Source organism: Gossypium raimondii, chromosome 5 (assembly GCF_025698545.1).
Source record: "Gossypium raimondii isolate GPD5lz chromosome 5, ASM2569854v1, whole genome shotgun sequence".
In the NCBI taxonomy this organism is placed as follows: Eukaryota; Viridiplantae; Streptophyta; class Magnoliopsida; order Malvales; family Malvaceae; genus Gossypium; species Gossypium raimondii.
This window is the reverse complement of record NC_068569.1, coordinates 27188757-27205333: the sequence shown is the minus strand read 5'-3', so window position 1 is coordinate 27205333 and position 16577 is coordinate 27188757. Positions and strand designations below refer to the sequence as shown.

At 33.9% G+C, this 16577-nt stretch overlaps 2 protein-coding genes across 15 annotated transcripts; one reads left to right on the top strand and one right to left on the bottom strand.

Moving 5' to 3' along the window:
• The first annotated feature begins 513 nt into the window (after positions 1-513).
• LOC105770900 (cullin-1-like) lies at positions 514-4349 on the top strand. Of its 8 annotated transcripts, XR_008195767.1 has the most exons (7): positions 520-802; positions 1094-1229; positions 1831-1883; positions 1980-2020; positions 3356-3768; positions 3939-3986; positions 4072-4349. XR_008195767.1 is itself a non-coding variant. In XM_052630180.1 (5 exons), the coding sequence occupies exons 2-5, from the start codon at positions 1211-1213 to the stop codon at positions 4225-4227; spliced, it is 276 nt and encodes a 91-aa protein (XP_052486140.1). In that variant the 5' UTR covers positions 529-802; positions 1094-1210; the 3' UTR covers positions 4228-4349. The 8 variants fall into 8 exon arrangements, 2 of the variants coding, with proteins under 2 accessions (XP_052486140.1, XP_052486141.1); XR_008195769.1 differs by lacking the exon at positions 3356-3768 and having other exon boundaries at positions 514-802; XR_008195770.1 differs by lacking the exon at positions 1980-2020 and having other exon boundaries at positions 515-802.
• Positions 4350-10804: 6455 nt separating this feature from the next.
• Positions 10805-16257, bottom strand: LOC105770648 (ABSCISIC ACID-INSENSITIVE 5-like protein 2). Of its 7 annotated transcripts, none has more exons than XR_001126273.2 (5): positions 16077-16257; positions 14259-15216; positions 14075-14146; positions 11266-11476; positions 10805-11111 (listed from the first exon to the last, which is right to left on the bottom strand). XR_001126273.2 is itself a non-coding variant. In XM_012591949.2 (5 exons), the coding sequence occupies exons 3-5, from the start codon at positions 15069-15071 to the stop codon at positions 11396-11398; spliced, it is 966 nt and encodes a 321-aa protein (XP_012447403.1). In that variant the 5' UTR covers positions 15072-15216; positions 15384-15521; positions 16077-16257; the 3' UTR covers positions 11168-11395. The 7 variants fall into 7 exon arrangements, 5 of the variants coding, with proteins under 5 accessions (XP_012447403.1, XP_012447402.1, XP_012447401.1 ...); XR_001126274.2 differs by having other exon boundaries at positions 10805-11097; XM_012591949.2 differs by lacking the exon at positions 10805-11111 and adding an exon at positions 15384-15521 and having other exon boundaries at positions 11168-11476.
• Positions 16258-16577: the final 320 nt, after the last annotated feature.

Below are 16577 nucleotides of genomic sequence, written 5' to 3'. Positions count from 1 at the left end.
GGGATGTAAACAAGAAAATTAATTAAGGAATGTAAACAAGAGAAAAGAATGCTTCATGTGCATATTTGATAATTTAATTATCTAAGCTTTAGCTTATACTATAAAAAGAAAGTTTGATGGGTGTATTTGTTTAACAACATACAATATTATTGGTCTCCTTGATTTTGTTTTTTCTTTTACTATTATTATTATTTTGTTTTTAAATGTAAATTTAAATTTAAATTTTATCCAAATATTTACATATTTATATTTCAATTTATCTCATTTTTATATAATTTATATAAAAAGTAGTTTAATTTGAATATTACTTTCCTCAAAAAATTACAAATTTGCTTACTTAAAATATTAAAATAGTTATTATTTAATATACAAAATAAAAAATTTTTAACAGAGTAAAACGATATTATTTTATTCAAAATAACATAATTTATTGCGACATTTTTATTAAAAATGCCGTAAAAATCATTTAAAAAAAAGGCGCGTTTTATTTCCAAATTTCTCCGCCTAAAATCTCCAAATTTTTGAAATTCCTTTTGTGCGTTCTCTTTGTCAAAAAAGAACAAAATCTAAGCGTTTCTCCTCAACCGTGTAGATAGCTAAAACCCCTTTCTTTTCAGTTCCCATTTAAACCCTAAATTCCTAATAGCAAAATCTAAGCAACAAAGCAATGGCAGAGGGGGAAGGAGAAGAAAAGAAGAAATTTTCAATCTGGGATTTGCCAGATGTGCCAATGGGTCAACTTCCGCCGCATCTTGAACTCCAACGAAGTCGTGTTTCATGCAATAAGGACGCCCCTATCCATGTATTTCTCTCTTACCCCCTTTTTTTTTTATCACCTAAAGCACACATCTTCAGTTGAAATTTTTTCATGAACACCCTTTTATTCATATATGGAGTGTTAAGAAACAGTGGTTTCTTGGGGTTGTTTAATTGGGTAATTAAAAAAAATGGAGCCTTTTTCCCTATTTGGGGTTTGGGTTAGTTTCTTTGTATCATCTGTCTTGTTCTGTTCTTAAGGTTCTGAAATTTGTGGGTCTCTTTTTTTGTATTATAATTAAACGTCTTATGTTTTGGGGGCTTTTGTTGCTTGTAGACTGAGAGTATTCAATATTCTGGCGCTTATGCATCGATGGGAATTGATAATAGTTCATGACTTGACCGATTCTCTAACAACTTTAGAGTTGAAGTGGTTCGACTCAATGAAGATGACATGGAGTTTGATATGATCGGTCTGTGACTTTTATATATCTTTCTGTGACTTTTATATAGGGAAAAGAAAAGAATGTCAATATTATCTTTCTGTGCACTAAAAATCTAGAAGAAATTATGATATCAAATGAAAAACAACAAAGAAAGACTAGTATTAACATTTAAAAGGAATTTTATATATCTTTTCCCCCTTAGAGTGTATTGATTTAGAAATACTGATGGTTCAATTTGACATCTAGTCTGAGTTAGTCACTGACTGGTCCAAACTTGGTATAACATGGAACTGATGTAAATAGACTTTTCTGTACTTATTATTGTACATGTGCATATAGAATGTCTGGTCTGAAAATAGCTGAGCAAAAGACTGAAGGGAAGGAGGTTTTAAACTTAAAAGCTTTCTTTTGGACTTCAAGTACAGTTATTTTTCATGGTGACTTGAATATATTCTCTGGTGTTTGGTGGTAGGATGTGGGAACTACTTTTTTTTTGTTTGTTTGTTAATTTATCAAATATTCAACTATACAACTCAGCGCAGATTTTTCTGATTTGATTTTATTGTTAATTGCACCATATTAGTCTCAGTAACTAATCTAGTTTAACTGATATGATATCTTCTTTTAGGGTCTTACATGGTTAACTGGTCTCCAAAGTTACAGACTGCTGTTTCTGACTTGGTATGAATCTAGTCCACATTCCTCTTTCTCTGCCTTTTATCTGTCTTATTTTTATGTGTTGAAACTGCTTTGATCTTTCTTTTTATTTTATATTAGACGGAGAAAGCATTTCTCAAACACCCCAAGGTGTTTTTAAGGTGAACTAGCTTCTTCCATGTCTTTATTAATTCTTGGTTTTGTTGATTTCATTTTTAAATTATTGGTGTTTTTCGAGATCTGGGTTAAATTAGTGATGGTTTTTTTTTTCTGTTTAGATCTTGAATTAATTTGAAATTTGATTTGGTATTTTGGCGGCTTGAATTTCAATTCAAAATATCTGTTTTCTTAATGTAAATTTTGTGATACTTGCACTTGGATCTGCAATTGTTTTTCCCCCTGCTAAATTATGAATCCATCTGTTACAAATCTGTTTTGCATTGTTCATCAAATAACATGCACAAATAATATTATTTGTATATATTTTGAGGAAAATTATAATATTATTATATATAATCAATGCAAAATTTTTAAGGCACCTTATTAAATACGAAATTTATAGGCACGAAACTAAGAATGATTGAAGCTTCTGCAAACTTTTTTGTTGTCAACATGGCGACTTTAGCTTTCTCAGCATCAATAATTACTGAACTGTTAACCTTAATCTCCTCAAAATCACATTCCTTAGCAAGCTTCATAACTAGCTTAACGACACACTAATCTCTTAAAAGCAAAGAATTTAATTGAAGTTCATATTTTTGCAAGTTAAATTTAGCAGAGTCTGTCGTCATTCATTGTGTGGTTATTTGTGTTTTTCGGCCACTTTATGTAATGAACATTATAGGACACCTTTATCCAATACTGGTTTTTCCTGTCTTTAACTGCTGTTTTTACATTTTAAACGCCAAAGGGTAATGACTAATGACCCTATATATATGTATGTATAACATATATTGAGCTCCTCCTCAGTTTCATAGAATTTTCCTTTTCACCAATTTCTGCTATCTCAAAGGTATATTCATTGATTCTTTATGCTAAACTTTGAATTTTTCTTTCTTTCTCTTTTCTGCGCTGGGGTTGAATTTTTGGAGAATCGACTTTCCGGGTCTGTGGGAATTGACGGAATGATGCTTGTTTTACTAAATGTTGATTAAATTTGAGGACTTCTTTTTAATGGGGTTCTGTAGTTTTGAGGTGGGAAAAATGAAGCTTGTTTGATCAGATATTTTATCTGTTTACTGAAATTCAAGATTGATCGTCATGTTTCAGTGTTTATTTTATAGTTCCTGGGAAAATGAGTACTTGAAATTTGAGGTTTTCCTTTGCTGGGTCTGTAATATTTGGGAAAAGAATGAAGCCTGTTTATTGAAATTCTTTCATTGTTTTTTCAATTGAAAGATTACTTGTGTTCAAGCTTATGAATTTTTTTCCCTTGAGAATTTGGAGTTCTTATTGAGTGAACCTGTGATTTTGTCATATTATTTCTTTGCTTGCAGTGGTCCAAAACTTGTAGGATATGAGTGAAAGAGTGAGGCAAAAATGTTCACATAGTGAGGAAAAATATCAGACAAACATTAGTTTGGCGACACTCGATAGTGGATGTTTGAATTCAGCTACAGTTTGTGGAGTTGATTGGACAACCTTGCCTGATGATACAGTTATTCAACTCTTCTCTTATTTGAATTATTGAGATCGAGCTAGTTTGGCATCAACTTGTCGAACATTTAGGCTCTTAGGTTCTTTGCCCTGTTTATGGGGGTCACTGGACCTCCGATCTTACAAATTTGATACTGTAGCTACAGTCTCACTCTCCTTGCGATGCAAGAATCTCCAGAGACTTAAATTTCCTGCAGCAGGCTCAGCAGATGCAATAGTTAGTCTTCAAGCAAGGAACTTCGAGAAATAAGTGGTGATTTTGTCGTGACATTACCGATGCTGCACTTTCTGTGTTTGTCATAAGTTCTTTAAGCACACCTTTATCCAATACTGGTTCTGCTGTAATGAACTGGATTTTGAGAGTTAGTTGCCTATTATTTCCATATACTTTTAACTGTGTGTGATCTGTTTTACTCATTTCAGGTATATCAGGAAGTGCATGAAAAAGTCAGAGATGCCGTAATTGCCCTTGTAAGTTTACATCATTGTGTCATGGTTAATTGTATATAGGTCACATTTTGAATAAAAAAACTAAGAGGAGTGGTTACTTTATTAGATTGATAAAGAACGTGAGGGAGAACAGATAGACCGAGCATTATTGAAGAATGTCTTGGGTATTTTTGTTGAGATTGGCATGGGACAAATGGATCGTTATGAGGATGATTTTGAAGAAGCCATGCTTCAGGATACTTTATTACCAAGATTTCCTTGATTAAGTAAATGTATTATATCTTTTATTACCAAGATTTACTTGATTAAGAAAATGCATTGTATATTTTATTACCTTGCATATGTATTATTTATTTTAGTTTTGATTCTAAATTTTTATTTTTACTTAAGTGTTCTAACTTTTGGATTTTAATTGTGCTATTAATTTATTATTTTAAATTCTAAATTTAAATTCATTAATTTTATATTTATATTTAGTTTTAAAGTTAAAATTTTTGTATAAAATTTAATTTAAATAATAATTTTTATTTATCCTTAAAACATAATATAATATTTATCATAGAAATAAATATTATTTGAAAAAAAAATATTTTTTTAAAAGATAAGTTTTTAGCGGCGTTTTTGTGAAAAGCGTCGCTAAAGGTCATGGTCTATAGCGGCGTTTGTGGAAAAAGCGCCGCTAAAGGTACTGGTCTTTAGCGGCGTTTGTGGGAAAAGTGCCGCTAAAGGTCATGGTCTATAGCGGCGTTTGTGGGAAAAGCGCCGCTAAAGGTACTGGTCTTTAGCGGCGTTTGTGGTAAAAGCGCCGCTAAAGGTCATGGTCTATAGCGGCGTTTATTTCAAAAAACGCCGCAAAAGTTAGCGACGCGTTCTATAGCGGTATTTTTTGCGGCGCTTGTCAAAGCGCCGCTAAAGGCCTTAAAAAGCGCCGCTAAAAACCTATTTTGATGTAGTGATTATTGGTAGTAGCTTTCAAGGAAGTATTAGCAACAATAAGGCAATTTTTTTTCTCCACACTTGTTTTATTTATTTATTTATTATCTTCTTAAGTGTGGTTCCAAATGTGGCCACATTTGTTTAACACGACAGTCTCTTCTCAGGTCTCTGAGCATTCTATAGCATCTTGGTATGATGTTTTTGATAATCCTACAATAATGGCAGATTGGTAGTTTTCATTTTCTCTATATATTAGTTTGAACATGGGTATTTGATAACTATTGAGTATTTAAAGGAAGAGTTGACATACCTTGTGCTTTAACAAACACAATTAAACTATTAGAGGTGAAAGACTCGCTAGCATAATCCAATCCTTCATGACCAGCATCTCACCTACCAATAGACATTATTTCATCTAGCTTTTTGCTTTTCAATCTGAGCTTCTTTAAAATGGATTGAGCAACAACATTTCAAGTTTTTGTTCTAATAAGAGCAGAGTTTTATTAACATTTTTGGACAACTTTTGATTTTATTCTTTCAGACTAGATACCTCTTTTCGCATATTTTCATTGAATTTGAAAATGAGGTCCTATTTTGACAACATTTCATTGTATGTGTTCTTCGTCTAGGCATTGTTAACTTTGATTTTCTAATGTTTTGATATAACAAATAATCCTTTAATCAATTTTGATAAGTTATGTTTTAACAAATTACTTCAAGTTATTTTTAATACTTAGAAATAATTCAAAAGCTTCAAAATTCATTTTAAATAAAATTTCTAAGTATTTTTAGGCTGGGTGCGATACTTAGGCCAAAAGAACTGATACCTAAGTTGGCAGTAAGCAAATTGCCAGAAGGGTACCAAACCTAATGCCTTGTATGGTCCAGACCTTAAGTCCCAAAATTGTCCCTTCAAATCCCAAGGGTATAGGACCCCAACTTAAGAGGTACCAACATCTACTGATGAGGAACCACATCGTCTCCTTTTTGGTCTTGTAACAACTCGACTTTCAGTGATGTCGGACATGGTGATTTTGAAACCTTATTTTTCGATGATCAAGTTCATAAATATTATTATTTAATATTTACAATTCAATTATAGTGTTGAATTGATTTTTAGTTTAGTAATTTTATTGAATGAATGATTAATTATGGTTCAAGGACTAAATCGTAAAAACTGTAACAGTTAATCACTATAAAATTTTTAAATCTTCAAGGGTCCAATTATGCAATTGGACCAATGTCTTTACATGTTGGGTGGATGATGATGTTATCAATCACATTAAAAGGCCTAAACATGATTAATGGCATGTTTAATTATGGGTTAATCTAAAAGATTAAAGTATTTACAAATTTTACCATAGTATATAAGTTAAAATAAAGAAGAAAAGATGTCACTTTTTCATCATCTTCTTCAATGCTTCATCTATTTGGCTGAATATTAGAAATAAAATAGGGTTTCTCCATTTTCAAGCTTTGTTCTTCCAACTGATCGAGATTTACAACAACTAGAAGATATATGCGAAAAAGGGAAAATTGTTGAATAGTCCCTAACGTCTTATCCGTTGTTGTTTTTCCAAGTTTATATGATATAAATGTGTTTAAGTTATGTTGTTAAATTTTACTTAAATGCATATAGGAATGTTAATTGAATATTTAGATTAATTACAATTTGGTACAAAAGGTGAAAATTAGACTAAATTGTGAAGGAATGATTCTGAACTTACATGTTGAAGTTGTTCTGATGAACTTAGTAAAAGTTTCATACACATGGTTATAGGTTGTTTTTTGATGATTCCGAGATCCATAATTTGTTGCAAACTCAAAAATACATGTAACACATGTTTAGCTTGGACGATTAACTTGTTTTCGTTTTATAGGTTTAGCCCGAACGAGTAACCTTACATGTATATATATAGCCCTGGATAGGCTATGTGATGTGTCAAAAAAGGTTTAGCCAGGACGGATAATCTAACACTAATGTATATGATTAGCTTGGACAAGCATTAGACATGATTGTTACCAATATTTTCGAGTTCTTTTACAGTGTTCATCGGGCAATGAATTGAAATGTGAAACTGTAATGTCTAGTAAAGTGATAAAAATTCAAAAGTAGTAAATGAAAGGTTGAATGATGAATTGAGATACATATACAGAATGTTTGGCTTGAATTTGATATGATACAATTAGAGCATTACAAGTACGATGATATATCAAAACTCACCTTGTTGATGTTGTTGTGTTATGTCATGTTAGGTGAATTTGTTTTTGCATAATGATTTTTATATATTGAATGGTTAAGGTAAGTTAATTATTTGTATCGTATGAACTTACTAAGTATTCGTAATACTTACTCTGTCATTGTTACTTTTCTTGTAGATTTTGGATATTCAAAATATGGCGATCGGATTTATGATAAGCTCACACTATCCATCTCCTGATTCAATAGACTTTTGATTTTTTGAACTCAGTTATATGTGGCATGTACTTAGAAGTGTCAAGGCATTTGTAATATTAAATAAGTTTATGGCATACTTAATTTTTTAACACCTATGGTAACTTATGGTAATGTTAATTGCTTATGTTCATAGTTGGTATAATGTTAGCATATATGGATGGGCAATTATTTTGAGTTATACATATGAACTAACTTATGACTTGTTTTAAATAAGTAATATGGAATTTCATAAATAGGTAAAATGGTTGGGTTTGATTCATGTATCATTGTTGTGATTTTGGTGCCAAATGTGGTATATTGGTTTTGTGGATTGATTAGATGATCATGTGATATGTTTAGGCATGTAAATTGTTATGTTTTGAACATGTTTTAAATGTTGTTAAAAGCATACATAGGCATATTTGGTAAGTTGAATTAGAACAAGCATAAAATGAACATATTTTTGGCCAAAAATAGGTTTCTCGTCCCGACGTCGAGCTTCTCTCGTCGCAACATCGGCCAACAGTCTGTGACGTCTAGATGTCAAATGGTCCAACGTCATGATGTGATCGACTGTTTGGCGACGTCACAACATGGGGAGAGCCTCGCCACAACGTTAGCCCTGTATTTTTCAAACTTTGCAATTTGATCCTTGTTTGATCCCATGTCAACTTTAGAACTCACGTAAGCTTGTATTAAGCTAAAAAAAGGTTTAAATTTTCTCTGAATGACTTATATTATGATTTATAATGATTTTTTATTTGAATTATTCGTTAAAGGTCTGTAACTGTTTCGTTTTGTTCTGTAAAATTCTATAGCTCAGTCTTGGCGAATAGGGAGAGCTAGGGGTGTTACATTTAGTGGTATTAGAGCTATGATTTAGTTGATTCTCAGGCTGAATGTAGCATGTGTCGAGTCTAGAAAATATATGCCACAAGAACATGTGACAGTGTGATGATTTTTATCCAATCTGATTTTGTTTTTCGTATAGATATACAATGTCGGTCGAGTCTAACTGTGTCGTACCAAATGAGGTAGATAGTAATGTTCCGACTTTCAAACATGGAGCAATTCATAGTATACCCGTATCCTAAATACCTAGAAGTAAGGACTGTGGTGTTTTCTTTCAAATGATGAATGAATGATTTGCACAGTTTATGTGAGCTAACCTTGCAGCTCCGCAACCTCTGCCCCTTCGTTTGCCTCCCTCGGCACCCTGTTGTCCTTAAAGTTCAAGTCTGATAATTATTAATCGACCCCCGATAGATAAGATTCACAAGTGTGGGGTAGAAGAATTTCGAGGTCTATATAATGATGATCCAGTGAAAGCTGAATACTAGCTGGAAAAAACTCAACGAGTTCTTGATGAATAGCTTGTTCTTCCAATGATAGTCTAAAATGTGTTATATCTCTGTTGAAAGAAGAAGCGTACCAATGGTGGATTACTTTGACATTTGTGGTCTCGAGAGACAGAGTAACATGAGATTTCTTTCAAATTGAATTTAAGAAGAAATATATCAATAAAATGTATCTAGAGAAGAAGAAACGAGAATTTATGGATTTGAAACATGAAAATATGTCAGATGTTGAATATGAGTGTAAACTCATTTTGCTTGAGTAAATATGCTTGAGAATTTATACCTTCAGAGGCTGAGATGTGTACTCGATTCGAATAGGGTTTAAACGAAGACATACGAACGATAGTGGGTGCATTGGAAATAAAAGAGTTTGTGGTATTATTCGAACGTGCCCAGAAAATGGAATAAATTTGAAACAATAAGAAATGTGCTAAGGCTAAAAGTGAGGATACCGGGAAGCTTAACATGGCTAGAACTTTTTGTTGATTTATCTTTTCAAGTAGGAGAGGGGATTTAGCTTAACTTGGAGAGGAAGCATTAATTCAAAATTTAAAGAGGGGATTTTTGTGTGGATAATTTCTTTATTTTAAATGTTGATTTATCTTTTCAAGTTACTTGGAGAAGCTGTAGTAGTTGTTACTTTTTGCTATGTAATTTTGCACTCTTTTTTTTAGGTATTTCTTGGAGAGTAAACTTTAACTCGTTGGGCTATAATTATCATTGTTGTAAGTGTAGATTGAACTTTAGCCAATAGGTGATCCGGACAATAGTTAAATAAAATTATTAGCGAGGTTCCATAGGGTAGGATTGACGAATTCAAATTGCGTTACCAATTATTGTGTGTTGATTTTTCCCTTAGCCTTGCTTTCCTCTTATAATCTGTTTGTTAAATTACCAGCACACCGAAGCTTTTTTTTAAGTCTTTGCCTAGGATTTTCGCTTTGGTGTCTAATAAGGTGGGAAAAGTTTGTGAGTTAGGAAGGTAGGAGAATGGAAGCTGGAAGTAGGGCATTTGTTTGAGAAGAACTCCCTATGATTGGGAATTAAATCAGTGAGAAGCCTTAAAGCTCTAGTTAGAAGGGTACAATTTTGGGTCCATGCAAGCTGATTGCATCAGGTGGTACGATTCATCAATAGGAATTTATTCGTCTAAAGATTATTGCAGGTTGGTGTGTTCAAAGGTGATGATATCTTGTACTGCTTGGAGGAAGGTGTAGGTTGGTCTTACCCCTCCTAAGATTGAATTCTTTTCCCTACAAAAGTGGAATTCGCTAAATGTGTGGTTGTTTCTGATGCAATCATCATTTGTAGTTTATGCCATCTTGCGCTTAAGTCGGTTGTCCATCTCTGCTTTAATTGTGAGATCTCGAGGTGAGTTTTGCAGCGATGGCCCTTTGGAATGTCAATTGGGCCCTCCCCTGTAAAGCTCGGCTGTTCCTTGAAGCTTGAGTCCAAGCTGGTAGGTTGAGCAGATGGGCTAAGGTATGGGAGGTGGCATTTTTTAACGATCTCTTGGTTTATTTGTCTTTTTTTGGAATGAATTTGTTTCCAAGGGGAGGGTCGTTGATATTAACTGTTTATTCGACCTTACTTTGATGAGAATAGTATGGTGGAGTAACGCAAAATGGCCTAAAGCCATTCTTTCCTTGGATGATTTCCTTTTATGCCATAAATTTCGTGGGATGCTCAAGAGTCAAGTCGACAAGGCGGTCTCTATCTTCCATTTGGACGTCGTCCGCTCTATGGACTTTGAGATTTAGTGGTGACCCGGTTAGACTTAATCCTGGACCAGCTGGTCTTCAGGGATTTTATGTGATCATAATGGTACTACCCTTTTTACTTTCTCTATTGTGATTGGTGTTTGCGACCCCTTGATTTCTGAACTCTGAGTTGCAAGCTGTTAAAGGAAGCTTTGGATATCTTCGTTGCTTCTAAACGGGCTAGTGGTGCTAGACTGATTATTGAGAATGATTATTAAAGGTTCAATTCTACTACTTCTTGCAAAAGTTATTGGATCATGTTAAAACCATACTTTTCGAATTTTAAATTTTCAATCTTGATGTAAATGATCATCATTAATCATTTAATTGAATTTTTCATGAGTAATGTAAAAATAATAAGCTAATATAACATTACAAATAATAATATATTTGGTGCATCATATTTTAAAAATAATAAAACTTAATGAATTTAACAATTACCATTCTGACTGAAATTTTACCGGGAAATCATTTACATTAAGAGGGAGGCTAATGGGAGTGCAGATAAATTGGCAAAAGCTGCCATTCTTAGAGGAGGCCCTGGTGGGATCTCATTTGCTTCCTGGTGATTTGGGGGCTGGTCGTGGCCACCTGCTACATGGGTTTGGCTCTTGGTCTTTATTTATGACTATATGTTGTACCTTTAGGGACAAAACTACACATTTAATTTCAAAAGGAAATTAAAAAAAAAAAAAGGCGCACAACTACACATTTAGGGACAAAGCTTACCAGTTGAATTAATTTCATAGTAAAAAAGTAAATACATGAAGGGGGAAAAAAAACTCTTACAAGAGGGAAGCAACCATTACCGGCAAATGAAACAATGGCTGCCTCTGGAAGATGCATTGACTCTAACCTTATGCCTAAATTGAAACCAGAAACAGATGCCAGAAGCTGGTTTGTATATGCAAAACTTTCACACTAACTGCTACGGGATTGTTAGAATGGGGCCGATGATGTTCTACGAAGCTGATATTTTGGCTCGGGAGGAGGTGCGGACGGCAGCAGCTTCTCTAGCTCCTGAGAATATAAAATCCCAGAACCAAGAATGAAAACAAATCGTTTGCAGTAGCGATGAATGAAACTTGTAAAATTTTTCATGTAATGAAAACTACATGCAGAAGCAAATGCAGTTGTAATATGCGCGGTATCATTTTCAGGCTGAATTGAATGAGAAAAAATATTAAGGAGTTGAGATTGAGGGCCGGAAACACAAAAACAAGGAAACAAATGCCGTCTCCAGTTGTTTCTTGTACTTCTCACAGTAAATCAAGGATCTTAAGTTCTATGCTACTCGGACTTGAGTGTGAGTGTAAGGGAGGGGTATGTATCCTGAGACAGGATTTCTTAATTTTTCTCGACATTTCCATGTGCTTAGAGAGTCTATGGAGGATCATATCTCCACAACCATGTCGGAATATGCAACAAATACAGGTACTTCTTAAAAAAACAATGGAAAGTTGGAGTAACACAGCTATTCACGGTTAAAGGGTTTGCATACAATATTTAACAAGATATACCTAACAATTAGAAAAATGAGTGAAAGCATCCAACCTAAAAAAACCATTTTGGCAATAAGTGGAGGGCTAACTTTAATACAAGACCATAAGAACCCAATACTTAACAGATGTGGATAAACCACTTAAAACTTCCCCTCACATGAAGCTAACAGGGATTACAAGTGGACAACTGCACCAAGGGTTGTCAACCTCACACGGAGTTCAGTAGGATCAACAACATAACTGACCCAAGGCTCTAACACCAAGTTAAAGCATCCAACTTAAAATCAATTGGTAATAGGTGGAGGACCCGACTGTAAATATAAGACCATAGAAAACCAACAACTTACCGAATGTGGATAACACCACTTAACAAACACCAACAACCCTATATCCTACTATTTCCTAGAGAAACATAAGAACACGACACAAATGGATTTAACCTGGCTTAAATTAAGTCGCCCAACAGATGGGCTCCTAATAAGATTATGGATTTCAGAGTTTGAGACAAACAATTTTACTGTCCAAACTGTCTTCTTTGGGTCATGGTTATATTCTACAATATGTGAAACCTGTTCTGCAGCAAGATTTACCAATCTTATGGTTAAATTCATGTAAACATCCCTCTAGCTACCTTGCGAAAAAACAGTTCATCCTAAAGCAATTCACGATAAAGGTCTCTATAACGTGCTTACACAAATTTAGTTACGGCTAGCTGGGATTCAAGGTGGATGCTGACCTATGACCATTCAATTTTAAGTTGAATGCTTTAACATGCAATCACAGCCAGAAGTTTTCGTTGCCCCAGTTCTGCCAGTATTTGCTACCTCATTTCCATAGTCAACATGATAGGCCTATTTGTGTATATTATCGATTTTGGGACTTAATGGGAGTGTCAGTTTGTGTTGTCCACAGTATTTAACTTTGGAGAATGTTCTCGTGACATATTAAATTGGTGCAAGGTTGAATGCCTTAACAGTCTTAAACCAAGCATGCAAGAGTGACTATGTCTTGATAACAAGTGTAGTGATTAAAATTTTCATTTTCCATTCACTGGCAACGGAATTCATATTAACGAAAGGAAGATATCTGTTAAACAAGTCTACAGGAAGTTTTCAACGGAATTATCACACATAAAGGAAGATGAAGCTATCGAGATAGATGATGGTTAAGAACCTGGCTTTGCCATAGCAGACTGGTATATCATAAACGAAAAAAATGCTGCATCATGCACAATTCATGGTGTTGAGAAGAGACATTAGATAGCCTTAGTAACCAACAGGCTGAACACATAGACTTTGCAGTTCCCATGTTTGCTAGTATATGATAAGGGGATGGCAAGGAATGCAACGTGTTAGCATTAAAGCAGGTTTTTTGTGATTTAATTGGAATCTGAATCAAAGTTCAGGTCAGGCTGAACAATATTTTATTCTATTTGGGTTATATGAGAAAAGGGAACAACACAAGGCAGCATCACGATCTAACTGTATGAAAAACAGCTGCTAACCAACTAGGAGATTCCATAAATATTATACAACTGTTAACACATACAGAGGAAAATGAATTCAATTCTGTAAGCTGTTGGAGTGTTTAATATCAACCATTGGCCACATTTAAGTTCTAAGAGTTATGGACATGAAGGCACTTGAAGAAATAAAATGGTTTGATGATATATGATCTGATTTGGAAGAATATATTGACAGATTGTATACTTGGTGATCCCATAAATATCATACAATTGATATTCGCATAAAGAGGCAAAAGAGTTCAATTCTCTAAACAGTTGGAGTGTTTAATATCTACCATTGGCCATATTTAAGTTCCAAGAGTTATGGACATGAAGGTATTTAATGCAATAAAATGGTTTGATGATATACAACTCGGTTTTGGATAGAATATAAACATAGTGTAACAGGTTATTGACACAAGGAAATAGATATTGGGAAACACAAAGACAGAAATACTAATTTTGACTTTTGAGTAATAAGAAATTTATCCTCTTCTTCAAAGAACAGGTTGGAAAAGAAAATGAAACTATTATCTTCTTAAGTGTAAAACGTTTCAAGATCATCAATTGAATGTAAATGAATCAGAAAGTGTCTTGTAAGACAGATCTAACCTTCCGTTTCCTCAGCCTCTCATTTTCCTCTTCTAGACGTGAAACTTTGTTCTCCAGTTCATTAGTGTAAGCCTGTTTATAAACATCTTTTAAACATTTCAAAGTAAAAACAAAAAGAAACAAAAAAGAATAATGTGACTGTCAAGTGTCACATTTTAGAGATAAATAACAAAAAAAAGCCAACCTGCTTCCTTGCTCGTGAACGTGCTGCAGATTCCCTATTCTTTATCATCCTCTTTTGTCTCCTTTCAACATTTTTCTCAACTATGTCCTCGGGGGCACCTCTTTTCCTTCCAGATGCCTGTGTATCTGATAATGTTCCCATCAAAGGCGAATGTAATGGTACCTGGTTCTCCGGGTACGAGACATCCATTACAGCAGCAGTCCCTAAGGCTAATGGCCGGGGCATAGGCTGGGGTGGCATGTAAACCCCCATTATACTTTGTTGAGGATGGTGATATTGTGGCTGTGGGTACTGCATCCACTGACCTTGCTGCGCAAACTGTGGTGCAACACTTAGATCTACCCCAGCAATAGAAGCACCAACGTCTCCGTCCGTAGATGCTTCGGCAACAACTCCAGCTTTCACTAGAAAATCCTCCAATGTCATTTCTCCAAGGGTAGGCTGCCTTTCTCTAGATTTCTTTTCCCCATCATTTTTGCTTTGTTGAATGTCTCTCCAAACCTCATCAACTGTCTTCTTGCTCAAAGCACCAGTTAATGACAAACTCGCCTGACGCTGCAGAGAAGCTTGATTGGTCAGCACGGTGCCATCAGAGTCCATACCGAAAGTCTGGTTAGCCTCCAAGGTCCATACATTCTTGAGAAGCTCATCTAGGTTCATGCTACTCAGAGGTTTTCCCAAGTCACCCAGCTGATTTTGTACCTCATCCAATGTGAGGCTATACATCGAATTTTGCTGAGTTAACTGCTGGAATTGCAACTGTTTTCCATTACTACCACTATCACCTTGAGACCCCATTGTCTGAATTCCCATGTAATTATTTTTACTTAAAGCAACTTTTACCCCAAATTCTCAAACAAAAATTTGTAGGTAAAGGACTATATCAGTCCTAAAGTCGACTCGAAAGCCACCTGCCCGCATACCTGAAGCTTCACCAGTCAGCAACAAAATTTAGAACCTGAAATTAGACCCATCCATTCATTTCAACTCCCTTCAGTCCAGATGATCCGAAAACATCTTTCTCATTTATCTAACAATATATATTAAAAAAAATGAATAATTCTCTACTTCCCTTAGAAGTGAAGAAATTATCAAATACATTTCATTTCAAGAATAAATGCATACATGCATAAGGCAGACCGCAAACTCCTCTATCATTCAAAGTTCTTCGAACCCAAACTCTGTTGAATAAACTAACATACCTAAAAGACTAACATAACAAATCCCACCTCAAAAGATCAAAAGAAAGTGCATTTTTTCCCCCTACAAAACAAAGAAGCCTAAAATTACGAAAGGATCTACACTTCACCAATCATTAAAAAAACCCAGAAGGCATAAAGGAAAATCTTGAAAGAATAGTACTGAAGCAAACCAGACCTCAGACACACTAAAACTGGGAGGGAGGGGGTAAAAAATAAATAATTGATGTGAAAATTACCAAATATTTTTGAAAAAAAATTTAAGGGCTGTCATGTTATAATCCGTTCACCAAATAAAGAACAAACAATTAGCGAGAATCATAAGCATTACTAAATCCTCAGATTGTTGCAACATCAAAAAGAAAATGATAAACTTGTTGCATGAAGAAACAAAAATCCAAGGCTTTAAAATGAGAGTTAAAAAGGAAATTATTGAAAACAAATCTAAATGAAAAACAAAGAAAAACCCAGAAGAGGATCTAAAAGCTGAGGATTTCTATTTATTAAAAGACAAAACAGAAACGCAGAAAATCAACTGCCAACCAATAAAATAAATACCTTTAAAAAATCGAATTAAAAACAAGAATGGAAGAAATTCAAAAAAAAAAAAAAACCTTACTTGGATTTAGAGATAATGGAGATCGAAAGCGTATGAATTTGCAGGAAAACGAAGCTTGATGAAGTTGGATTGAGAAACAAAGAAGAAAACCAACGGATTTATCAACTCTCCATAGCCCGCACACCAGCAAGAAGCTTGAGAGAAAATTAGAAATGTGTATATTAGTTATTCAGTATTGTGAATGTGGGTTTTTTTTTTTTTTGCCTTAAAATATATATTAAAATTTCAATTTTAATATTTTGAGAAATAATTAAGATTTTAAATCAAAATAATTTGAATTATGCAATTTAGCTCGTGTTTTGTTTTTTATAAATAAATATTAATTTATCATTTGAGTCTACAAATATTTTGATTATTGTTGTTTATATAATAATTAATTTTATTGAAACTGTATAAAAATTCTAAAAAAAAAGTAGTAGTGTTGGATAGATTTTACAAATTCAAGATCTAATCTAAATTACTATTTTAATTACTGTTGTGTAATAAATTTTTTTACTTAAA